This window comes from Leucoraja erinacea, chromosome 23 (genome assembly GCF_028641065.1).
Source record: "Leucoraja erinacea ecotype New England chromosome 23, Leri_hhj_1, whole genome shotgun sequence".
Taxonomy (NCBI): domain Eukaryota; kingdom Metazoa; phylum Chordata; class Chondrichthyes; order Rajiformes; family Rajidae; genus Leucoraja; species Leucoraja erinaceus.
Genome location: NC_073399.1, coordinates 7,731,092 through 7,758,235, shown reverse-complemented (window position 1 = coordinate 7,758,235; position 27,144 = coordinate 7,731,092). Strand labels below are relative to the sequence as shown.

The window sequence follows — 27,144 nt, the reverse complement described above, 5'->3', positions numbered from 1 at the left end:
TGTTGTGTATTGTCTATTGTCCATCTCACCTTAAACCCATGTCCTCTGGATCTCGATTACTCTCTGGGTAAAAGACTCCTTGCATTTACCCTATCCATTCTCCTCCTGATTGTTTTAAGATCATCCCTTAGCCTCCAGCGCTCCAGGGAATAAAGTCCTAGCCTGTCGATGGTCCCCCGATTTCTCCGGCCCTTGAATCCTTCCAGTGGAGGTGCAGGAAGAAAAACCAGCACATTAAAACTAAATAAGTGCTGCAACTGCACTGCTCCATATCCAAGTGCCTCGAGGCATGCTTAATGTTCATGCTATCACACTGCAGAACTCTATTTTCAGACTTTAGACTAAAAATTAGGTGGCAGGGTGGTTGCTGGAGATTAATCATTCTCTGCCACCTTGCTATAAATAGAGACAATGCTTGAAGTGCAAGATGTACAATCACTTGCCTACTCGCTCCTTCTTTCTTTAGCTCAAATCTGTTTTAGTCGTAGAATCATTCAGCACGGAAGCAGGCCCTTCGGCCCTACTTGTTCATGCAGACCATGTCAGCTAGTCTCATTTTCCTCCGTTTGGTCAATCTGCCTCTAAATCTTTCCAATCCATGTACCTGTCACCACTACCTCCTCTGGCAGCTCATTCCATATACCCACCACCCATTGTGTAAAAATGTTGTCCCTCAGGTCCCTATAAAATCTTTCCCCGCTCACCTTAAACCTGTGTTCTCTGGTTGTTGATTCAATAGACAATAGGCAATAGGTGCAGAGTCAGCACCGCCATTCAATGTGATCATGGCTGATCATCCTCAATCTGTACCCCCCTGTTCCTGCCTTCTACTCTCTAGAATTTAGGAGATTGAGAGGGGATCTTATAGAAACTTACAAAATTCTTAAGGGGTTGGACAGGCTAGATGCAGGAAGATTGTTCCCGATGTTAGGGAAGTCCAGGACAAGGGGTCACAGCTTAAGGATAAGGGGAAATCCTTTAAAACCGAGATGAGAAGAACTTTTTTCACACAGAGAGTGGTGAATCTCTGGAACTCTCTGCCACAGAGGGTAGTTGAGGCCAGTTCATTGGCTATATTTAAGAGGGAGTTAGATGTGGCCCTTGTGGCTAAGGGGATCAGGGGGTATGGAGAGAAGGCAGGTACGGGATACTGAGTTGGATGATCAGCCATGATCATATTGAATGGCGGTGCAGGCTCGAAGGGCCGAATGGCCTACTCCTGCACCTAATTTCTATGTTTCTATGTTTCTACTCCCACCACCCTCTGAGTGAAAACATTTTACTAAAAGGCTTTTTGTGATCAGATCAGGGCATGGTTGATGAAGTTTCTAAAGAAATTCTACCACTCAGTGCAACAATTTCCTGCTAAAGGGCCTGTCCCACTGAGGTGACTCTTTAGACGACTGCCAGGAATTCCATTTTTAATGGAATTCACCTACGACAGCAAAATTGTCGCCACTGTCACCGAAACATTTTCAACGTTGCAAATTTTGTGGCCGTCGCCCAAAAAATCACCTAAGTGGGACAGCCCCATTAGGCAGCCCCTTGGGATTGAGAATGATCCAGTTTTATTAAGGTATGAAACAAGGATTTTATGTGCTGCATGAAAGACGCAGGGAACAGCTGCGGTGGGCAATGGTGAATTCTATTTTGATCTTTCACCCCCACCGTGTGTTGGGATGGAGACGCTGGTGTAAGGAACACACTTGACGCTGGAACATTTGTCATCGAGATAAGAGGCAAAATGGCCAACTCTCCTCCCCGCTCCTACTTTGATTTGGCAGAACCTAGAGAGTGGCACAGTGATGCAGCTGGTAGAGCCGCTGGGTTCGATCCTGACCTCTGGTGCTGTCTGTGTGGAGTTTACACGTTCTCCCTGTGACCATGTGGTTTACCAATGGGTGCTATAGTTTGCCGCCCAAAGACAAGCAGACTTGTAGGGTAATTTGCCCCTGCACATTTCCTCGAGTGGGAACGGGTGATCGAAGGTCGGCATGGACTCGGTGAACAAAGGGCCTGCTTCCATGCTGTATCTCTAAAAACTGTTAAAAAACATCTATTGGAATAGTCCAAATAGGTAATGCTGCCATGGAAAAGCAACCAAAATAATTTTAAAAAGAAAACAGAGTGGTGGAGTAACTCAGCGGGACGGGCAGCATCTCTGGAGAACATGGATACAAGACGTTTTGGGTCATGACCGTAATGTTTTAGGTCAGGACCTTTTATCAGACGGTCTGAACCCAAACCCGAAACGTCACCCATCCATGTTCTCCAGAAATGCTGTCTGATCTGCTGAATTACCCCAGCACTTTGCGTCTTTTTTGGTAAACCAGCATCTGCAGGTCCTTGTTTCTATGCTGTCAAGTAAGGTTTAAGAGGATGATACCAGGACTTGTGGGCCTGAGTTGCAGGGAGAGGTTGGGCAGGCTAGGACTTTGTTCCTTGGAGCGTAGGAAGATGATGGGTGATCCTATAGAGGTGTATGAAATCATGAGGGGAATAATAGGGTAGATATACAGGCTTTTCACCCAGAGTAGCAAAATCAAGAAAGTTTAAGGTGAGAGGCGAAAATTCAATAGGAACCCGAGGGGCAACAATTTCACCCAGAAGGTGATGGGTAAATGCAACGAGCTGCCAGAGTTTATTGAGGCAGGTATTAGAACAACATTTAAAAGACATTTGGACAGGTACATTGATAGGAAAGTTTCCGAGGGATATGGGCCAAACGAAGGCAGGTGGGACTAGTGTAGATTGGGCATCTTGGATGGTATGGGCAAATCCGGCCGAAGGGCCTGTATCTGTGCTGTGTGACTATAAGCAGTAGGTGGAATCAAGTGAGGTGGACCATTCTTCTCTATTATTTACACTTCTACAAAGGATATTGTTACATTTAAGTACCGTAATAGGCAAGAGCTGCTTAATCCAACAGGCTTATTCAATTATTTAATTAGATCTTGTCTGATCTTATCTTAATTACATTCATCTGTTTTAGACATTAACCCTTACGTAACAGCTCTGGCAATCTGTTTTGCTGCATTTAATTGACTAATATCCCTTGACTCTTGAGAAAGAGGTCTAAATACCCATTACCTTTTGCATGAGAAAGTGCGATCCAATTTCATTTCTAATGTTGGGAAATGTCGTCTGTCCATTCCCTCCACAGATGCTGCATGATTTTCTGAGTTCCTCCAGCACTTTGTGTTTTGCTCAAGGTTCAAGGCTCTGCAGTTCCTTCTGTCTTCATTCTAAACGACCTAGTTCTAATTTTAATATGATATCCTCTGGAGAAAATTGCATAACTCCTGAAAATCTGCACTGTACATTTCCCACGGCTGCCTTTCTTGTGGTTCAATGTCTGAAAATCAGGAATGAGCCTAAGATTTCATTCAACCAAGACATAATATCTACCTTTTCAAATTTCAATACACGAGACAAAATTCATATAACATTAATCTTTATGATCACTTTCACCTTATCACAAGCTGCTGGTTATTTCAGTGTAAGAATATTAAATGCTTTGTTGAAACAAAGAACAACAAATACTGATCAATACACGGAAGGACAAAGTGCTGGAGTAACTCAGCAGGTCAGGCAGCATTTCTGGAGAGCAGGAATAGATGTTTCAGGTCTTGAGCCGAAACATCTCATATCCATTCAGAGATGCTGCCTGACCCGCTCAGTTACTCCAACACACTGTCTTTTTAGTTTTCCAGAGATACAGCACGGAAATATTTTTGGCCCACCAAATCCTCGCCAACCAGCAATTTCCTACCCCACACTAAAGCTATTCTAAACACACACACACTACAATTTTACACAAGCCTATTAACCCACAAACCTGTATGTCTTAGTAGTGTGGGAGGAAACCTACGGACATGGGGAGAAGGTACAAACTCAGTAGAGACAGCACCCATAGTAAGCATCTAACCCTGGTCGCTGGCGCTGAGCCACTGTGCTGCGCGTCCCTTTGTTTACTAAGTGTTTTGGTTCTTCCACAGCTTCTAGTCTCAACATGACAGGAGGAATGGAATTTATAAATTCTGTGTCAAGTTAATTAAGTGCTGTACTGAGCAAACATTAGGTAAAGGTGGGATGAGAATCCCTGAGGCTCAGGTGTCATGTCATCTCTTCTTGAAGCTGCAAAGAGTCACAGCTTTTATAACCCGTCTGCGGAGACAGCTGGTGTTGAGCAGACAAACACAAGATGCCCCAGCATTTACTGAAGCAGTGAGCGCCAACAAGAGTTGTAACTCCAGCAGATTCCAGGCTACAGTGTGTGCTGAACTACATCGTGCTGTGATACAGTGCCCTCCATAATGTTTGGGACAAAGACCCATCATTTATTTATTTGCCTTTGTACCTCCAATTTGAGATTTATAATAGAAAAAAAAAACCACATGTGGTTAAAGTGCGCATTGTCATATTTTATTAAAGGGTATTTTTACACATTCTGGTTTCACCATGTAGAAATTACAGCTGTGTTTATACATAGACCCCCATTTCAGGGCACCATAATGTTTGGGACACATGCCTTCACAGGCGTTTGTAATTGTTCAGGTGTGTTTAATTGCCTCAATGCAGGTATAAGAGAGCTCTCAGCACCTAGTCTTTCCATCAACGTTGGAAACATTTTTTGCTGTTTATCAACATGAGGATCAAAGTTGTGCCAATGAAAGTCAAAGAAGACATTATGAGACGAGAATAAAACTGTTAGAGACATCAGCCAAACCTTAGGCTTACCAAAATCAACTGTTTGTAACATCATTAAGAAGAAAGAGAGCACTGGTGAACTTATTAATCGCAAAGGGACTGGCAGGCCAAGGAAGACCTCCACAGCTGACAGAAGAATTCTCTCTATAATAAAGAAACCTCCCCAAACACCTGTCCGACAGATCAGAAACACTCTTCAGGAGTCAGGTGTGGATTTGTCAAACCACTAGTTAGTCACAAAAATAGGATGGCCGGGTTACAGTTTGCCAAGAAGTACTTAAAAGAGTAACCACAGTTCTGGAAAAAGGTCTTGTGGACAGATGAGATGAAGATTAACTTATATCAGAGTGATGGCAAGAGCATAGTATGGAGGAGAGAAGGAACTGCCCAAGATCGAAAGCATACCACTTCATCTGTGAAATACGGTGGTGGGGGTGTTATGGCCTGGGCATGTATGGCTGCTGAAGGTACTGGCTCACTTATCTTCATTGATGATACAACTGCTGATGGTAGTAGCCTAATGAATTCTGAAGTGTATAGACACATCCTATCTGCTCAAGTTCAAATAAATGCCTCAAAACTCATTGGCCGGTGGTTCATTCTACAGCAAGACAATGATCCCAATCATTCTGCTAAAGCAATAAAGGAGTTTTTCAAAGCTAAAAAATGGTCAATTCTTGAGTGGCCAAGTCAATCACCCGATCTGAACCCAATTGAGCATGCCTTTTATATGCTGAAGAGAAAAGTGAAGGGGACTACTAGCCCCCAAAACAAGCATAAGCTAAAGATGGCTGCAATACAGGCCTGGCAGAGCATCACCAGAGAAGACACCCAGCAACTGGTGATGTCCATGAATCGCAGACTTCAAGCAGTCATTGCATCCAAAGGATATGCAACAAAATACTAAACATGACTACTTTCATTTACATGACATTGCTGTGTCCCAAACATTATGGTGCCCTGAAATGGGGGGGACTATGTATAGTCATAGTCGCAGCAGGTCACCCACCTACATCAAAAGTCTGCTTACCCACTACACCACCTCCAGGTCCCTCAGACCGGCCGACTTGGGATTACTGAACATCCTGCGGTCTAGGCATAAGCTCAGGGGCGACCGCGCCTTTGTGGTTGCAGCTCCTAGACTGTGGAACAGCAACCCCTTCCCATCAGAACTGCCCCCTCCATCGACTCCTTTAAGTCAAGACTTAAAACTCATCATTACTCTCAAGCCTTTCTTGACGTCCTCTGAGCGAGGGCTACATGAATGTATTTATGTATGTACTTAATCTATGAACCATTTGTTGTATAACATTAGTACCTCCACCAATGTAAAGCACTTTGGCCAACGAGAGTTGTTTTTTAAATGTGCTATAGAAATAAAAGTGACTTGACTTGAAAGTGACATTATCATCAGTGGAAGTCCATGAGTACCAATGTAAATGAAATACATTTGCACATTATATTTAACTCAGCTCACCATGAACCATGGTAAATTTAGAAATATTCATTGAAAGATAATTTGCATTGAGAATAATACCAGGGGCTATCTCCAGTTGCGTGGAACTGTACATATATTTGAAATGGAATTGAATTTGAGTTGAATGACACAATTTTCTAATTTATAAGTGAATTATTTTAACCTATCAACGGGGTGACGAATGAAACAGTGGTAGCAATTTATAGATCAAGAATTAATTCACTAGATCGGTAGTTTCCCCTGGCTGACCTAATCCAGAGTGACTTTTGCTATTCATGCTTTTAGCTATGTGTGTGTAAAACACTATTGGGCAAAACAAGACAGGCATAAGTGCTTCTCATAGCAGTGGTAAAGCAGTCCACTAACAAAATGTCACTGTCAGTTAGCTATCAGCGGCTTCACATTAAACGCTAGTCGTTCAATTAATGGATTATTACAAGCAAAATAAAAAATAAACGCAAATCATTCTGAAAATAGAATGCTAACGTTCCTGCTGACAATACCAATGGTGCAAATGGGGTTCTTTTTATTATGAGGCTACAGAATCATGCTCAGGTCTTAGAACAAGTGTTACAATGAGGATCATAGTTTCACGATCCACGTAAAGTTAGATTATGTTAAAACTGATCGGAAACTACCTGATCTCTGCCTTGATGAGAACAAGTCTAATCTGCTCTATCAAACACAACATGACCAACAGGCGGTGGTGATGAAGATTAATGAATGTTGCTATTTATTGCAAGGGATATGCACACAGGGAATTGAAGATGCCGGTGACGTGATCAAAACCCAAAGTGCAGGAAGAACTCATCAGGTCAAAACAGCATATGTGGATGATATGGACTGATGCAAAATATCGCCTGTCCATACCCTCCAGAGTGCTGCCTGACCAATTCAGTTACTCCACAGGAAATGCTACACTTGTTGCTTTACCTCCCCCCTTGACTCCATCCAAGGACCCAAGCAGTCTTTCCAGGTGCGGCAGAGGTTCACCTGCACCTCCTCCAACCTCATTTATTGCATCCGCTGCTCTAGGTGTCAGCTGCTCTACATCAGTGAGAACAAGCATTGGCTTGGAGATCGCTTCGCCCAAGACCTCCGCTCAGTTCGCAATAACCAACCTGATCTCCCGGTGGCTCAGCACTTCAACTCCCCCTTCTGTCCTGGGCTTCCTCCATGGCCAGAGTGAGTCCCACCGCAAATTGGAGGAGCAGCACCTCATATTTTGCTTAGGTAGTTTACACCCCAGCGGTATGAACATTGACTTCTCCAATTTCAGGTAGACCTTGCTTTCTCCCTCTTTCCCCTCCCCTTCCCAGCTCTCCCGCAGCCCACTGTCTCCGCCTTTTCCTTTCTTTTTCCCGCCACCCCTACCCTCACATCAGTCTGAAGAAGGGTCTCGACCCGAAACGCCACCTATTCCTTCGCTCCATAGATGCTGCCTCACCCGCTGAGTTTCTCCAGCATTTTTGTCTACCTTCGATTTTTTCAGCATCTGCAGTTCTTTCTTAAAAATGGAGTTACTCCAGCACTTTGTCTTTTTACTCTAGAAGGTGGAACAGTACAGCACAGGAACAAGCCCTTCGGCCCACTCTGTCCATGCTGGACATAATTCCAAGTTAAACTAATCTTATCTGTCTACATGTGATCCAAATACCTCAAACACCTCATAAATACTACTCCATCACATCCCCGGCAGCATGATCCAGGCACTCACTGTAATGTCCACTGTAAGACCCTGTTGTGACTAGAACAATGAATACACGTCCACCATCTTTGAATCAAGAAAGATTTAATCTGACCAACCTACGAAACCTCTAGAAAACACTTGGCCCACACATCCCCTTCCTGCTTTGCCTCTCTCAGCTGTGTAGAACGGAGGGATTTGGATCTTTGGATCACGTGAGTGTTTTGTGTGATGGACTGGGCTTATTCCTGTTAGCCATCTTATCTACTATCCACACGCAGAGTTCACCTCCTACACCTTGACCCTATATATATTGCAATGGCCTTTGATACAGCACCTTGGCTGGAAATCTAAGTATAAAATGCATCCAGTGGGTCCCCTTTATTCTTGCTAAATATTACATTTGCGAAGAATTCTAGTAACTTAGTCAAAATGTTCATCGAGGCCATCTGATTTTTCCAATCCATATATATATATATATTTAAACAATGATAATTGCAGGCGGCGTGACTATAGGTTGCAAAGTGTATGTGGTGCATTGATTGGATTGTACACAGGGCAAGAGATGAGAGAATGTACCCATACTGTCAAATAACATGTCTTTAGATTAAGTAGCGCCACGATTCAAGATGCAACGCAGCAAAAATCAAGATGTTATTTATTTTGAGCATCTGCTTTGAAGAGAAATAGCATTTAATCATGAACATTGTTGTGCCTTTCAAACTAAATTACACCCACCTTTAAAAATAATAAGAAAAATGCATCGGCGATTGTTGAAAGGGCCAGAGTTACAGTGTGGAAACAGGCCCTTCAGCTCAACATGCCCACACCGCCCAACATGTCCTACCTACACTACCTACCTACCCACCACCCTTTGCCATTAAATCTTTCCCCCCCTCACCTGAGCACCGTGGCTGTCATTTAAACAGCTGGTGGGTATCATCCGGCCCGACTCACCTCTGGTGCAATGTAGTCTGGGGTCCCGCAGAAAGTGCGAGTTGTCACAGTGTCAAATATGCTCTCTTTACACATTCCAAAATCGGCAATTTTGATGTGTCCCTCTGCGTCCAACATCACATTATCCAGTTTCAAGTCTCTGCAAAAAAAATGCATTTGCATGTTAAGTAAGAAGATCTTCGCTTTTGTTACCTTGTGATTTTGAAAGTAGATTTTCTGCACATTACTGAAGCCAATTGGCTTGAGCCTTGTCAGGTAAAGAGCGGCAGTGGAAAAAAAAATCAAAAATAGCTGTAGCTGTAGCTGTTGAAAGACAGGGGGGGAGCGTATTCTCTTCGCAGCATTTCATTAACATGAGTTGTCATCTCTGTTTCCAGACAGATGCAGATTATTGATATTAATTCAGAATGTTGGCATTTGTGGTATTTCCTCTTTGTATTTCTGGATGAGTGGCATATGGAAGGTCAGCTGCAATGGACAGGATATAACGTGATGTTATAAAGATCACTGAGGTGAAGGCAATGTTTTCTATTAGTACGTCCAGTAAATCTTTATATCATTGATGACAAGTAGATCAGGGCAGGGTCTGTCCAGCTGAAATGGCCAACAACACTCCACACAGGTGAGGACATGTCCCATGGTAGACAAAACCGCTGGAGAAAATCAGCGGGTGAGGTAGCATCTATGGAGCGAAGGAATCCTTCGCTCCATAGATGCTGCCTCACCTGCCGAGTTTCTGCAGCATTTTTGTCTATCTTCGATTTTTCCAGCATCTGCAGTTCTTTCTTAAACAGGTCATGTCCCATCCCCACTGAAACTGCATGCTTTGTATGAATGAATGAATTAATTAATGCTTTCAGACTTCCCCCACTTCCCTGCTGCATAAAACATGTTTGATTAATAACTTTTCCTATCCCTGATGATAGGGCAGTGACCTAAAGTATTTCCTTCTCACTTCACAGGGGCTCCCCGATCAATTTCTGTTTCAGTTTCAGATTTGCTGCAGCCGTTGTCTGCTTTTTATTGGTTTCTTTCATTCAGCGTTAAATCTCATACCTGTAAATGATCCCCTTCTGATGCAGGTAGAACAGTCCGATTGCGATTTCTGCTGCGTAGAATCTACAATGACAGGGGGCAGAATTAGAGCAAACTGCAAGGAAGCAACAACATTAAGATGGACTCAAAATCAAAAAGTTCAAATGTCCCCAATTAAATGATAGCATGGAGAAAACCCACACGGTTCACGGGGTGAACGTATAAACTCCGTACAGACAGCACGCAACTGGGTCTCTGTGCATCCCTATGCAATTGGATCCTCGCCATTCTCATCCACAGACCACAGTCTGGCCGAATTGGCAGAAACCCTTCATCCTTAGTAACAATCAATACGGGAGGACCTCAAGGCTGCGTGCTCAGCCCCCTGCTGTACTCACTCTATACTCATGACTGTGTAGCCAGACATAGTGCAAACTCCATCTTCAAGTTCGCCGACAACACCACCGTTGTGGGACGAATTACAGAGGATGATGAGTCAGAGTATAGAAGTGAGATCAACCAACTGACCAAATGGTGCCAGCACAATCTGGCTCTCAATATCAGCAAAACCAAAGAACTGATTGTGGACTTTGGAAGAGGAAGGTTGAGGACCCACAATCCTGTTTATATCAATGGGACGATGGTGGAAAGAGTCAAAAACTTCAAATTCCTGGGCGTGCATATTTCCGATGATCTGTCCTGGACCCAACTGATGCAATTATAAAGAAAGCACATCAGCACCTCTACTTCCTGAGAAGATTACGGAGATTCGGTATATCAGAGGATTCTCTTGAACTTCTACAGGTGCAAAGTAGAGAGCATATTGACTGGTTCCATCATGGCCTGGTTCGGCAACTTGAACGTCCAGGAGTGGAAAAGACTACAAACAGTTGTGAACACTGCCCAGTCCATCACCGGCTCTGACCTCCCCACCATCGAAGAAATTTATCGGAGTCGCTGCCTCAAAAAGGCAGCCAGCATCATCAGAGACCCACACCAACCTGGCCACACACTCATCTCACCACTGCCATCGGGAAGAAGGTACAGGAGCCTGAGAACTGTAAGATCCAGGTTCAGGAACCACTTCTTCCCTACAGGCATCAGGCTATTAAACACGACAAACTCATAAACTCTGAACTACAATAGACTATTATTATTATTGCACTACTGCAGTATATATACACACTGAACTATTTTTCTCTTTTTCTTGTTTATCATATTATTTACAGTGTACTATGTCTACATATTCTGTTTTGCTGCAGCAAGCAAGAATTTCATTGTTCTATCTGGGACACATGACAATAAAACACTCTTGACTTTTGACCCGTTGTCAGGATCAAACCCGAGTCTCCGGCGCTGCAAGCGCTGTAAGGCAGCAACTCTACCGCTGCCCTAATCGACATTGTAGATAGTAGAACTAAAATTCTATCTACAATATTCAAAATCACGTATTTCATGATCTCATTGGCAAACCTATGACAGCTTTTGACAGAGTGGCTAAGGCACGAGTGTGGTGAATGGTAATATTTCAGTGCAGCCACCGATCGATCACCTTTGCTCATCCTCATGCTCTGCCTACAAGTGATGGACACTCACACTGCTTGCGGCTCCTTGAACTTGCCGACCTGTTGAATGTGGTACATCAGGTCCCCGCCGTTCACATACTCCATGACGAAATACAGGCGGTCCTGTAACACAAGAGGACAGCTCGGTGAGAGGGAGGAGGGGAATCTATTCTCAAAACTACCGCATTCTGGCAGCAGTGAATTCCCATATCATATTTTTGCAACTTAGAATTATAAAAGCAGGAGAAAAATAGCTGGGACAGAAGCGGCATCAAGTGATTTACAAATACAATGTTGATAATCGAGATCATAATTCGGAGCAACAAGAGTGAAAACGGAAATAGCTGGAAGAATTCAGCAGGTCAGGCTTCACCTGTGGAAAGAGAAAGAGGATAGACACAGAATGCTGGAGTAACTTAGAGGGTCAGGCAACATCTCTGGAGCGAAGGATTGGTGACATTTAGGGTCAAGATCCTTCATCAGAGAAAGAGGGTTAGCTTTAGTTTCATCAGAACATCTGTACTTGCATTCTTGCATAAATATAAGAGGCTGTTCTCCAGAGATGCTGCCTGACCCGCTGAGTCACTCCAGCACTTTGTGTCCTTTTTTGTAAACCAGCATCTGCAGTTCCTTGTTTTACAAGAAGAGATAATCGTTGTGAACTGGATGCAGATCGAGCTTGAGACCCCCCCCCCCCCCCCCCCCCCGGGAACAGCAAGATGAGTCTCCCGCTCTCACCAGGGTCTCTTCAATACCCCGCAACACTGCTCTCTCTCCCCATTAACCAACCTGATCTCCCGGTGGCTCAGCACTTCAACTCCCCCTCCCATTCTGAATCCGACCTTTCTGTCCTGGGCCTCCTCCATGGCCAGAGTGAGCACCACCGGAAATTGGAGGCGCAGCACCTCATATTCCGCTTGGACAGCCTGCACCCTAGCGGCATAAACATTGACTTCTCCAATTTCCGGTAGCCCTTGCTGCCTCCTCCCCTTCTCAGCTCTCCCTCAACCCTCGGGCTCCTCCTCTTCCTTTCTCCTTTCTTCTCCCCACCCCCCCCCTCGCCCCTCCCTACATCAGTCTGAAGAAGGGTATTGGCCCAAAACATTGCCTATTTCCTTCGCTCCATAGATGCTGCTGCACCCGTTTCTCCAGCACTTTTGTCTACCTTCGATTTTCCAGCATCTGCAGTTCCTTCTTAAACACGAGTCTCCCGCTTGCAGGTTCCAACGGAACAAGTGTCTAAATCTTTTATCCCTGCTGCCGCTGGGCAGAAGGCACAAAGCTTGAAAAGCACCACTCAGGAACAGCTTCTTCCCCTCTGTTATCGGACTACTGAACATAAACTATGCTGTAGTCCCAACCTGCCTCATTGCAGACATTGGATTCCGTCTCTGAAAAGGTGGCGATCAGGCAGACACGACAGTGGCATTTAAGAGGCTTTTAGATAGGATGTGATGAGGATATGGAGGGATATGGATCACGTGCCAGCAGATGAGATTAGTTTAAATTGACATCACGTTTGGCATGGAAGCAGTGGGCCGAAGGGCCTGTTTCTGTGCTGTACTGTTCTACGTTCTAACTAGTGCTACAAATCTCAGAAACTACTGGGGTATTTTTCTCTTTGCACTACCTGCTGTACTTGTGCAAGGCTTGACTGTACTCATGTGTAGCATGATCTGATTTAATTTTCCAGCAGGCAATCGATGCTTTTCACTGGACCTCAGTGCACGTGACAAAAATAAACCAATGCTAAAGTCAAAGTTAAAAAAGCTGTTGCAAACTTGGAAGATTCATCCCATAAACTCATTGCCAATTTGTAATGTATGCACATACGCACTCATTCCTTCCTCTGTTAATACAGAGAAACAGACATACAAAAGTGTTTAGAACACGTGAACATTATTCACCTTTCTAACCACACAAGACATGTCTGTGTGTGTCACACATGTGCGTCATACATTGACATTAACAACTGTTGTCAATGTTTAGCTGGAGAGGGTGTTGTTTCCAATTACAGACGTATTGCTTTAATTCCTACTCAACGCAACGCTGACTAAGGTGATGGTGTTTGTCTCTGTACCATCAGCATATGTTGAGTGACTCCATGCCTTGGTTTTCCATTTGCATCCCCGTTGGAAGTGCGACGGAGTGATTTATTTCATTATATCCAAAAATCAACGTCAGCATTGACTACTTTGAGCAGCACAGTGTCAATAGACAATAGGTGCAGGAGTAGGCCATTCGGCTCTTTGTGCCAGCACCACCATTCAATGTGATCATGGCTGATCATCCCCAATCAGTACCCCGTTCCTGCCTTCTCCCCATATCCCCTGACTCCGCTATTTTTAAGAGCCCTAACTAGCTCTCTCTTTTAAATTCATCCAGTGAATTGGCCTTCACTGCCTTCTGTGACAGAGAATTCCACAGACTCACCACTCTCTGTGAGAAAAAGTGTTTCCTCGTCTCCGTTCTAAATGGCTTACTCCTTATTCTTAAACTGTATCCATTCTATCCATGTATCTGTCCAACTATCTTTGAAAATGGTTTATAGCACCTGCTTCAACAACCACCTCCAGCAGCTCGTTCCATAAACCCACCACTCTCTGTTGCTCCTTAGGTTCCAATTAAATCTTGCCCATCACCTTAAATCTCTGTCGTCTGGTTTTTTGTGTGTAAAAGACTCTGTTCATTCACTATAAGATGCTGTAAGCAAGGTTTTCATTGTACCCAGAACATGGAGCAAGTACAGCACAGGAAAAGGCCCTTCGGCCCACACGTCTGTGGCTATACCAACACTGCACTCGTGCATATGACAATATGCTCAACTTAAACTCAATATTAAATTTGCGCTAACCACGTTATAGGGGATATGACGAACTAGTTTCAGCCTACGCAACAGAAGGGCTGAGAAAAGAAAGCTTTGTTACCAATTACCAGGCAGAGACAATATGCCATCTTGTTAACAGATCACTGAATTGAACAGACTGTGATTTTAATTAGTTGCTCTGCAAAAGATGATCTTGCTCTGCGAGCAATGTTTGAACACCAATCCGTAGTTCAGTCAAGTGTACATGAACAATAGTCACATTTGATCTTTGGTAACAAAAGCATAAATTGCCTCAGATAGCCAATACAGAATGAAGGCACAACTGGTCTCATTTGTTTTAATTCCACTGACTGCTGTCAAACTATGTATGAAGATTTGTTCTGCTTGGAAAAATAATGCAGGGTGGCACGGCTGGTAGAGCGGCTGCCTCACAGCACCAGGGACCCTGGTTTGATCCGATCCTGGCCTCGGATGCTGCCTGCGTGGTTTGTACATTCTCCCCGAGACCCCGTGGGTTTCTCCCACACCAAAGACGTGCGGGCTTGTAGGTTCATTGGTCTTTGTAACTTGCCCCTAGTATGTAGGGAGTGGATGAGAATGTGAGATAACGTAGAACTAATGTGGATGGATTATCGGCAAAGACTCAGTGGGCAGAAGGGCCTGTTTCCATTCTGTACGTGAAAATGGTTAGAAGATCCAATGGCCTTCTCCTCTCGGGATTGTGGATGCATCACCTCTCGTTCTGTTGGATCTAAGGCTGGGTGAGGACACGGTGCAGATTATACCACAGCTGCAACAAGGGCGGCACGGTGGTGCAGCAGAATTGCTGCCTTACAGCACTAGACACCCGGGTTTGATCCTGACTACAGCTGCTGTCTGTATGGAGTTTGCACCTTCTCCCTGTGACCATGTGCTCTGGTTTCCTCACTCACTCCAAAGATGTACATGTTTGTAAGTTAATTGGCACTGGCAAGTTGGAAAATTGTCCCTGGCGTTAGTGTATGGGGTGATCACTGGTCTGCGCAGTTTCATTGGGCAGAAGGGCCTGTTTCCATGCTGTATCTCTAAAGTGTAACGGTGAGGAGGGGTTGGACACAGTGTGACTCGGTAGAACGCACCCATCTGCTGCTGCTGCGTAGTCTGGGCTTTGTCGAGCTCTCCTTGAACAGACTCAAGGCCAGCCTGGTACTTTGACTTTGGCCCACGTGTGAGGCCTTGCTCTCTACAAATTGTCAATTAGCGGCAAACACACAGCAGCTACACAGCCAGTTAATACTGGTGATGCTTATTGGCCTGTACCTGCTGATGCTAAAGGCAAAACGGAGACACAAGCAACTGCAGATTCTGGAATTGTCAGCAAAACACTAAGTACTGGAGGAACACAGCGCGTCAGGCAGCATCTGCCAGGGAGGGGTTCGCTGAGTTACTCCACCACTTTATGTTTTGATGTAAAAAGCAAGTCATTTTTCTTTGCTTTATTGTTTTTGCAAAAATATACGTTAATTTTGTCCTTCGATGTCCAGATGCAGAGACCTACTGGTTGGAAAACCAGTTGCATCATTTAGAAGACACAAGGAACTGCAGATGCTGATTTACAAAAAAAGACACAAGGGTCCCGACCTGAAACGTCACTTACCCTTGTTCTCCAGAGATGCTGTCTGACCAGCTGAGTTTTTTCCAGCATGCTGTGTCTTTTTTAATAATCACTTTGATACACTATCATTAGTAATCCTTTCTTACCATTGAAGGGATCTATAAGAGGCGCAACTGTAGAAAGGCTTCCAGCTTCACCAAGGCCCCACACCACCCTGGCCACGCTCTCATTTCACTCCCACCATCGGGATGAAGGGACTGGTGTCTGAAAACCGTGACCGCCAGCCTCAGGAACAGCCTCTTCCCAACAACTATCAGGCTCTTGAACACCACACACACCAAATAAGCTATACATTGTCTTGGTTGCACCAAGGACTTTAGATTTTTTTCAATAATCTTAAGGTTATTAATTTACTGGGGTTTTTTTTGCTTATTATATTGTGTTTATGGACCAGTTATGTTGCTACAATTATGAATGTCATTGTTCCATTTTTGGTACACGACTGTTAAACACTCGTGACATCAACTCATGGCCCAATTTACGCTGCCAATCACTGCTGGCTGAGAAGAATATATTTCTTACGTTGTCACAGTGCAGTTCATTCTAACTAACCAGATTCACAGCCTCCAACACAAACCAAGAGATGGCTTCAAAATTAATATGCCAGTGTTGCTATGGAGATAGATCGATCTACACAGGCTCTGAAGGACTGCCTGAAATTAGAGAAATCAATGTTCATACCGCTGGGGTGTAAACTGCCCAAGCAAAATATGAGGTGCAGCTCCTCCAATTTACAGTGGTCCTCACTCTGGCCATGGAGGAGGCCGAGGACAGAAAGGTCGATTTCGGAATGGGAGGGGCAGTTGAAGTGCATACATTATTATATTACAGTTAATATGTACCAAGGGCAAATTTTTGTTCCAATGCTCCCCATTCCCAATTACTTTTACATCGAAGTGATTGAAATCCAAGTGAAGTTTAAATGGCATCATAAAAGTAAAACCTCCGGAATGGATGATATTCATTATGTAGTTGGTTGGGGTCAGTACCAGCACAATTACTATATTAAACTTTGAATCTTCAGATGTCCTGGTTCAAGCTAAAACTAAAGACAATTAATAACCTCCTCACACATTCCCCTGCAGGTATATCTGTCACTCCTTTAAAATATGCCCCTTCTTTGAACAAGCTCTTAAACATCGCATCTGAATTAGTTTCCATCTGATTACACTCCTTGAGGATGTTCATCTACGTGTTCAATTAATAAAACAACGAGATTGGGGACATTTCCATTCAACCTGTCAAAGGAATTGTGGGGGGGGTTAGAAATAGTCAGTGAGGTAAACAAACATAATAGTTGAGTGGCAAATGACAATAGTGCTACCTTCCCAATATTTAACTGAAGGAAATAATAGGTTATCGGGGCTGTATGTTGTGACAGACAGCCTGACACCTTGCATGTAATTTTAATATTACACTTATCCCATCCCCCTGGATATTCTGGATTCATAAATTAAGGTTTTGTCAACTAATTACAAATCAGGCTAATTACAAATCAATAACATTAGCCAACTCTGAAACACGAAACGCTGAGCATTGGGATCCAGACATCACGGACAACTGGCCTCAGTTCCCCGCTCACATCTGGCAGTGCTCTCCGTCTGAACCAGGGGCCACGGAGCGTTTTTGAAAGTGGGGAGGCCGAGCGATCACTGATCACTGGCCTTGGGGGTACCCGGCGAGGGAGTGGAGCAACTGAGTGGGGAGAGGGTGTGGGAGGGGGGTGTCCCCCCTGCCACGGCAGGGACATTTTGAAATTTGATGTATTGAAATCATGTTTTAGTACATTGTAGAAGTATATTTCAATGTTTTTTGTATTAAGTATTTTTAAGAGGTAACTTTTTAAGGGGTAACTTTTTCCACACAAAGGGTGATGGGTGTATGGAACAAGCTGCCAGAGGAGGTAGTTTTTGGCAGGGACTATCCCAACATTTAAGAAACAGTTAGACTGATATATGGATAGGACAGGTTTGGAGGTATGGACCAAAAGCAGGTGGCGTAGCTGGGACATGTTGGAGGGTGTGGGCAAGTTGCGCCGAAGGGCCTGTTTTCACACTGTATTACTCTATGACCGGGTTTTCAGCGAAAAAAATCGCCTGTGGGACAGGCCCTTCAGATTCTGTTTAAGTAACTGCTTCAACATTAATTAACAAGGTCATGCCATTTTTTGAAACTGTTATTCATTAAACTCTAATAATTCTGACAATTATCCACTTCTTTACAGAAAGATTCGGCTTTGGTTCACTACTTTCCCTTAAAACAGAGCCTCATGTCAGCTACAACTATATGTGAAATAACAAATATTGAAAGCCAATTAGAAAGAGTTAAATATTGTGCTGCGTTGAAGGGAATTCAGTGAGTACAACATTTACAAAAGCTCGGCAAGAAACCTATCTTATGAAAGGGCTGAAGGTTCATTTAAAATGCAACTAAAATGCTAATTACACCATTTCGATTTTGAAGTAGAGAATGCAAGGACTATTGGGATTGAAATTATTGACATCATGAAACTATGGTCGGTCGATAAAACAACCAGAATGTGTAAAAATACCCTTTAATAAAATCTGACAATGTGCACTTTAACCACATATGATTCTTTTCTATTACAAATCTCAAATTGTGGCAAATAAATAAATGATGGGTTTTTGTCCCAAACATTATGGAGAGCACTGTATAAAATGCAAATTGTTGTTTTGCTCTTGAACACTTCTCTATTTCTCTCATTATTTTGCAATCTAGTGCAATCAATATAAAGAAAGATTGAAAAAACTTCTGTAGTCTGACAAAGCATCTATGCTTATATGCTGCCGGGCTGCTTATCTATAGCTGTTAGAAAGAGGTAGAAAAGTCTACAATTGACATCCCATCTTCAGTGGGTAATAACAAGACGCACAATCATTTATCCACGATGTGCTTGTTATTTAAATCTGTGCACAAATAATTCTCTACATTGTACCACTTGCCTTGCTTAGTGTTCTGAGGGTTTGCTTTTCTAGTTCCATTAGCCCAACACACGCAAATCCCATCAGAATATACATCTGGTGGGATTTAGAGTTTTTCATCTAGTGCCACAGATTGGCTTTAAAAGCACCTTGATAATGTAATATTCAATGCTTATCATACTGTCTGGAAAGTAATGATGGGAGATTCATGCGTGCCAGAAATAGCCTGACAAGCCCATTTATTCCATATTGCTCCTCTCAGTGTCAATGAGCACATATCCCGACGGGCATCTCAAAACAAAATTAAATCCTGTTTACGTCAGGTACTTCATCTTCCACACAGGCCCGCCCAGCTGCACACGACGATAACAACTTGCCCCTTCCTTCAAAAATATCCACTAACCCACTTTCTCTCCTCTTATTAAAACTCAAACTCCCTGTTTAGCAAGTTCCTCGAGAATTTATTAGGGATTATTATTTGATTACATTTCCTGCATAAAACACAAAGTGCTGGAATAGCTCATTTCCCCTCATCCCCAACACTCCCTCCCCCCCTCCTCTTCCCCCTCCCTCTTCTCTCCCCTCTCCTCCTCCACTCTCTCACCTCTCCCTCCCGCTCCTTTCCCCTACCCTCAGTAACTCCCTAGAATGGTGTGAGAGGAAGCATGTCAGGAATTTTAAAAATATCAGCATCTTGGGTCAAATCACAGATGCCGATTCATGGATTGTCAGTAAAACCCAACAACAAATATCTTGCACTCACTGCCGATGGCACTACTTGGAAGCCTATTTTCTGACACATCCTACAGCGACACCATCTTTTCCTGTGCAAGCTTACCCTTTTAAATTGTTGCTTTTGACATTATTTCTAACCACAAGATCGATTCTATTGAGGTGTGAAGAAACCATGTGAATGACTCACTGGAATAGTGAGTGGGAGCTGCAGGAACTAGGAATCAATTGGAGAAATATCTGAGCACCGCACCACATCTATTATCACTGTGTGTGTGAGAAGGAACTGCAGGTGCTGGATAAAATCAAAGGTAGACACAAAATGCTGGAATGAAGGAATGGGTGACGTTTCGGGTCGAGAAATGTGCACAAAGCGATTAACACTTGAAAACCAAACAGTGTGGCACAAGAACTTGGCTCTACCAGGTCAGGGTATCCAAGTCTCATGGTAGAACAGTATAGCACCGAAACAGGCCGTTCGGCCCACAATGTCTGTGCTGAACATGATGTCGTCAAACTAATCAGCTCTGCCTACACATGATGCATGTCCCCCCATTCCCTGCACATCCATGTGTCTATCTAAAAGCCTCTTAAATGTCATCATATTTGCCTCCTCCACCACTGCATTCCACGCTCCCGTCTCACTCTGAGAAAAAACATTTCCCTACACATCTCCTTTAAACTTTGCCCGTTGCACCTTAAAGCTACCCCCCCCCCCCCCCCCCCCCCCCCCCCCCCCCCCCCCACCGTCTTTGATATTTCCACCCTTGCAAAATGCTTCTGACTGTCTACCTTATTGATGCCTCTCATAATTTCATAATACTTCCAGCAGGTAAAAAAACATACTCAAATCATTGTGAAACAACATACAACCGTACAAGTTGAAATGCATCATTTAAACAAAAAGCAATAGACAATAGGTGCAGGAGTAGGCCAATTCGGCTCTTCAAGCCAGCACTGCCATTCAATGTGATCATGGCAGATCATCCACGATCAGTACCCCATTCCTGCCTTCTCCCCATATTCCCTGACTCCGCTATTTTTAAGAGCCTTATCTAGCTCTCTCTTGAAAGTGTCCAGAGAACCGGCCTCCACCGCCCTCTGAGGCAGAGAATTCCAGACTCACAACTCTCTTGTTGAAAAAGTGTTTCTCATCTCGGTTCTAAATGGCTTATCCCTTATTCATAAACTGTGGCCCCTGGTTCTGGACTCCCCCAACATTGGGAACATGTTTCCTGCCTCTAGTGTGTCCAAACCCTTAACAATCTTATATGTTTCAATGAGATCCCCCCCTCATCCTTCTAAACTCCACAGTGTACAAGCCCAGCCGCTCCATTCTCTCAGCATATGACAGTCCCGCCATCCCGGGAATTAACCTTAAATGTAAGAAATTATATGAACAGCTACCTCCTCTGGGATTAAAGTTCCTCAAGTTCCATGTTGGAACTTCCAAGTTTTGATGAAGTACATAAAGTGATTAGGCAACGTCCTTGGTGTCCCCTCCGTGTGATGTTTAGATCTCTAGTACAGACTCACCATTGTTTGAAAGCAAGAGTGGAGTTGAGTGAGGAAGGCCGGCTTCTCCATCAGAGCCAGGACTCTCTTTTCAATCATTGTACATTCAACATCGTCATCCTGAATGACGACATCTTTCTTCAAGATTTTGATGGCGTAAAGTTCATCTGTTCCCTTCATCTCTGACAGCATGACCTGCAGAAGATGATGATTGAAGGCCATAAGGAACAATCATTATCATACAACGGCCACTGAAATAGGTTACAGATTTGCAAACCAAAAATTTGCTTTAAAAAAAAAAAAAGTTCTTAAAACCAAATTCTCTTTCATCGACTATTTCAAAAATAATAACGTGACCTTTCATCTTTGTAGTTGTGGAGTCCCGGGAGACTGTGGTTGTGGGAACCGTGAGCAAAAGCAATCTCCTGGAAGGACTGTGTCAGGAGAGAGGGTAGACACAAAATGCTGGAGTAACTCAGCGGGTCAGGCAGCATCTTTGGAGAGAAGGAACGGGTGTAAAGGGTCTCGACCCAAAACGTCGCCTATTCCTTCTCTCCCGAGATGCTGCCTGACCCGCTGAGTTACTCCAGCATTTTGTGTCTACCTTTGATTTTACCAGCATCCGCAGTTCGTTCTTACATACACTGTGTCAGGAGAGATGTAGCCCAGTCCATCACACAGGCCAGCCTCCCCACCATTGTTGGAACATTCTACCGTGGTAATGGTGCAACAAATGTAAGAAATTACATGTTTAGGAAGGAACTGCAGATGCTGGAAAATAGAAGGTAGACAAAAATGCTGGAGAAGCTCAGCAGGTGAGGCAGCATCTATGGAATGAAGGAAATAGGCAATGTTTCGGGTCAAAAGAAGGGTTTCGACCTGAAACGTTGCCTATTTCCTTCGCTCCCTAGATGCTGCCTCACCCGCTGAGTTTCTCCAGCATTTTTGTCTACCTAAGAAATTATATGAACAGCTATCTCCACTGGGATTTGCTGGGTGCTTTTTCTTCCCAGGCTAAAATTCTCCACTTTATTCTCTCATCTAATCTGCATCTGCAAAGGGCCTGTCCCACTTGGCGATTTTTTCGGCGACTGATGGCATCATATGATGCAGAGTGATGATGTATGACATGCAGTGTTTTTTCAAGTGTCAATAGACAATAGGTGCACGAGTAGGCCATTTGGCCCTTCGAGCCAGCACCGCCGTTCAATGTGATCATGGCTGATCATCCACAATCAGTACCCCGTTCCTGCCTTCTCCCCATATCCCCTGACTCCATTATTTTTAAGAGCCCTATCTAGCTCTCTCTTGAAAGCATCCAGAGAACCGCCGTCAGAGGCAGAGAATTCCACAGACTCACCACTCTCTGTGAGAAAAAGTGTTTCCTCGTCTCCGTTCTAAATGGCTTACTCCTTATTCTTAAACTGTGGCCTCTGGTTCTGGAACATTTTCGCAACATTTTCAATGTCGCAACATTTTCTTTGTCGCCGCTGGATTTTGAAATGTTCTAAATCTTTTGGCGACACTGATATGATGCCGGCAGTCGCCGAAAAAAATCGCCAAGTGAGACAGGCCCTTGACTCTTTTGAAATGGTTCCAACCGCCCCCCAGCCACTTACAAACCTTGCCGAAACTTCCTTTGCCCAACACCATCAAGAAGTTGAAGTCAGTTAACTTCACATGATCCAAATTATTCAATGACGTACTCGATTTCTTCTCAATCACCTTCTTGCCAGCTGGACCAAGTTTGGCTTTCTATTGGGAACATAAATGGAAGAAAGCAGCTTTAACATTTAACAATAGACAATAGATGCAGGAGTGGGCCATTCGGCCCTTCGGGCCAGCACTGCCATTCAATGTGATCATGGCTGACCATCCACAATCAGTACCCCGTTCCTGCCTCCCCATATCCCCTGACTCCGCTATTTTTAAGAGCCCTATCTATAGGTATGTTACAAAACTTACTCTCAGCAGCACTGCAGTTCCGACTTACGTTCTCGGAAGTTTAAAAAAACCGCGGGACAATTTAATCCCTGGAGTAAAATAAAAAGCTACTTCTAACGCCGTCAACGCCGACAACGGGACGGATCTCACGTAGGGGACAAAACATCAGGCAAGTCGTTTATTTTACATATAAACTTGCTTCTTAGGATGACTTTAATCAAAATTTCATCGGCGAAAATGTGATAATGGCCCCATACGAACCGGCAGTGTTTTTCCTACCGACATGGGGTTTAAATTCACCGCAACTGCAACGTTCCAATTGACCGCATTCCACAAAATCTCACTCGCAAGATAATTAAAATGGCCATTAATTTACGGGAATTAAACATTAAGGAGATTTAAAAATCATGTTATATTGTGAATTCTTGTGTGAATGTTATTTGGACACTTAGGCTATTTCAAAATGTTAATCTTTTCCTAAGAAATGGATAGATGTTTAGATCTAGTAATTGAATTTTGTAATTAGCTACAATTAAGTAACTAACTAATTATATGCTTTAATTTCAGGTCATCCAAGTAGGATTGTTTCATATTTGTTTCAGAATGCTTCAATCTATAATAACTGAAAATTTCATTCAGTTCTCTTAATTTTTAAGAAAGTTATGGGCTCGATCACAGCTTTTGTGTTAAGCAAAATGGAAAAGCAATAGGGAACAAGATGTTAATTTCCGAATATGAAAATAGCCATAACTTTTTAAATACTGAAGATAGGAGAGTGAATTAGGTCAAATTAAACTTATTTTTATGCTTTATCTGATGGGATAAATTGCAGGCTTGATTTTTAAAATCTCAACATTTTGTAACATTGCTACTATCTAGCTCTCTCTTGAAAGCATCCAGAGAACCGGGCTCCAACGAGGAAGAGAACTCCACAGACTCACCACTCTCTGGGAGAAAAAGTGTTTCCTCGTCTCCGTTCTAAATGGCTTACTTCTTATTCTTAAACTGTGGCCCCTGGTTCTGGACTCCCCCAATATCGGGAACATGTTTCCTGCCTCTAGCATGTCCAAGCCCTTAACAAACTTATATGTTTCAATGAGATCCCCTCTCCTCCTTCTAAACTCCAGAGTGTACAAGCCCAGCTGCTCCATTCTCTCAGCATATGACAGTCCCGCCATCCCAGGAATTAACCTTGTAAACCTACGCTGCACTCCCTCAATAGCAAGAATGTCCCTCCTCAAATTAGGGGACCAAAACTGCACACAATACTCCAGGTGTGGTCTCATTAGGGCCCTGTACAACTGCAGAAGGACCTCTTTGCTCCTATATTCGATTCCTCTTGTTATGAAGGCCAACATGCCATTCGCTTTCTTCACTGCCTGCTGTACCTGCATGCTTACTTTCATAGACTGATGTACAAGGACCCCCAGATCCCGTTGTCTTTCCCCTTTACCCAACTTGACGCCATTTAGATAGTCTTTCGTCTTTGATAGTGTCTCGTCTTTGATATTTCTACCCCGGGATAGAGGTTCTGACTACTTTATTTATGCCTCTCATGATTTTATTTGCTTCTCTCTGGAGTATCAGCGTCAGGTTTTTCTTTATATGTTCTGCTTCCTTGTGGTTTGAACGTAACTGTTGACTGGACACGGGCTCCTATACCCTTTCAGTGCAAGAGCCCAAAGAAGCTATCACAGTGCTGCAGGAGACTGGCCAAGTTGCAATTTTGCTTGTCAGCACAACACAAAGTGCTGGAGTAACTCAGCAGTTCAACAGCACGTGTGGAGGAAATGGACAGACGAAGTTTCAGGTTGGGGCCCACTTTCAGATTGCTACTAGTTGGGGAGAAAAAGCTGGAAAAGACTCGTCAGGCTTTTGCCCCACCACTTTTCCAGCTTGCTCCCCCAACTCTGATGAGCCTGAAGGGCCCCGACCTGAAACATCATCTGTCCAATCCTTCCAGAGATGCTGCCTGACCCGCTGAGTTACTCCAGCGTTTTATTCATTACATCTGACACAACATTGGCTGCAACAGTGTATCTGTCAACTTCACGAATGACATATTGAACACACCATATCCTTAACTGAAATAGTGAATATAAGAACACAGATTAAAGAGATTTACGTGTATCTGACCATTACAGTGCAGCACACAGTGAAATTGCAACCTGACCCGTTAACATACTTAAGATAGACACAAAGTGCTGGAGTAACTCAGCGGGACAGGCAGCATTGCTGGAGAGAAGGAATGGGTGGCGTTTCAGATCGAGACCCTTCTTTAGTCGACTCGAAACGTCACCCCTTCCTTCTCTCCAAAGATGCTACCTGTCCCGCTGACTCGTACCGTGGGACAGGGGTTTTACTGCAACACTTTGTGTCTATCTTAAATATGTTAACGGATGTTTTCCGCTAACATACAGACAGAACAAGACACAGGAAGCTGCGCTGGCCTCTCGTGTACGCGGACCGGAGACAAGAGTAACAATGTCTTGTTGCAAATATATCGAGTGGTGTTGAGAGCCCATTTGCAATGTTGCTTTCTCTCCAGAGTAGATACTTTGGTAGAGGATGTGTGAGCAATGCAATGCTCTCCTGCATTAGGAGAAGTGATCTCACTGATATGAAAGATTGGAGGAACAGCATCTCATATTTCGCTTGTTGCAGCTTTCAGCCCAGTAGTATATTGATTTCTCAAATAACCCCAGCATTCCCTCTCTCTCTAAACCTCCCTCCCCCACCCAAGTCACACCAGCTTCTCGTTTTCACCCAACAAACAGCTCATAATGTATAAGAAAGAACTGCAGGTGCTGGTTAAAATCAAAGGTAGACACAAATTGCTGCAGTAACTCAGCGGTGGAGGCAGCGTCTCTGAAGGAATGGCTGACGTTTCGGGTCGAGACCCTTTCCCAGACTAATGTCATTGTTACTTTTTTGCATTAATTGTTCTATATCTCTCCAAATCATCGCCTATATCTCTGAGTTCCCTTTCCCACACTTCCTCTACCAGCCTGAAGAAGGGTCTAGACCCGAAACACCACTCATTCCATCTCTCCAGAGATGCCGCCTGTAGAGATCCTTTACATAAAAGTGTTGCCTGAGCCGCTGAGTTCCTCCAGCATTGTGTTCTGCTCAAGATCCCATGCTGCCACCTGGTGGTTACTTGCTGCCCTGCGGACACCTTTTACTACTTGCTCTGGGCACTGTTGTCCATTGAGATTGGGAGATATTCTCAGGGGAAATTCATGGAAGCATCAAGCAATTGGTGGGACAACCCATAACTGGTTGGACTGTAGAAAATAGGGACTGTAATGTTGTTTTTTTACAAGCAAAGGCACCAAGTGCTGGAGTAACTCAGTGGGTCAGGCAGCATCTCTGTAGATCAGATAGGGATAGGGGACGTTTCGGCCCGCAACCTGACCTGCTGAGCTCCTCCAGCACTTGTGACCTATGCAAGATTCTAATACCTGCGGTTCCATGTGTCACTTGCTAATGCCACTACTTGGCCAAACTAAGCTTAAGAAGTGGGGGACAATAGACAATAGGTGCAGGAGTAGGCCATTTGGCCCTTCGAGCCAGCACCACCATTCAAAGTGATCATGGCTGATCCTCCACAATCAGTACCATGTTCCTGTCTTCTCCCCATATCCCCTGACTCCGCTATCTTTAAGAGCCTTTATCTTTAGAGGAGGTGCACGTGAACCTCTGTCTTGCCTAGAAAGACTGCAGCGGGCCCGGGATGGGGGTGAGGGAGGAGGTAGAGGGGCAGGTGTTGCATCTTCTGTGGTTGCGAGGGAAAGTACCTGTGGAGGGGGTGGTTTGGGTGGGAAAGGATAAGTGGACCAAGGAGTTGTGAAGTGAGCGGTCTCTGAGGAGTGGGGATGGGAAGATGTGACTGGAGGTGGGACCATAGTGCAGGTGATGAAGAAGGTTGGATGTGTTGGATGGGGAGGGTGGGGGGGGGGAAGGTGAGGACCAGGGGAACTATCCTTGCTCCATCTGGAGGGAAGGGGAGTGGGGAGCAGAACCAAGGGTCCTGCAGGTCCCTGACCAGGAATGTCACCTGTCCATGCTCTCCAGAGATGCTGCCTGACCCGCTGAG

At 44.1% G+C, this 27,144-nt stretch overlaps 1 protein-coding gene across 4 annotated transcripts in view; it reads right to left on the bottom strand.

The window, feature by feature from the left end:
• LOC129708162 (protein kinase C alpha type) overlaps positions 1 to 27,144 on the bottom strand; it is a 172,367-nt gene that overhangs the window by 17,233 nt on the left and 127,990 nt on the right. For all 4 annotated transcript variants that reach the window (XM_055653753.1, XM_055653754.1, XM_055653755.1 and 1 more), the window contains exons 9-13: positions 22,725 to 22,856; positions 21,123 to 21,296; positions 11,463 to 11,554; positions 9,888 to 9,950; positions 8,832 to 8,970 (exon numbers count right to left, since the gene is read on the bottom strand). In XM_055653753.1, coding sequence (XP_055509728.1) covers positions 8,832 to 8,970; positions 9,888 to 9,950; positions 11,463 to 11,554; positions 21,123 to 21,296; positions 22,725 to 22,856 — 600 coding nt within the window. The remainder of the gene's footprint in view (positions 1 to 8,831; positions 8,971 to 9,887; positions 9,951 to 11,462; positions 11,555 to 21,122; positions 21,297 to 22,724; positions 22,857 to 27,144) is intronic.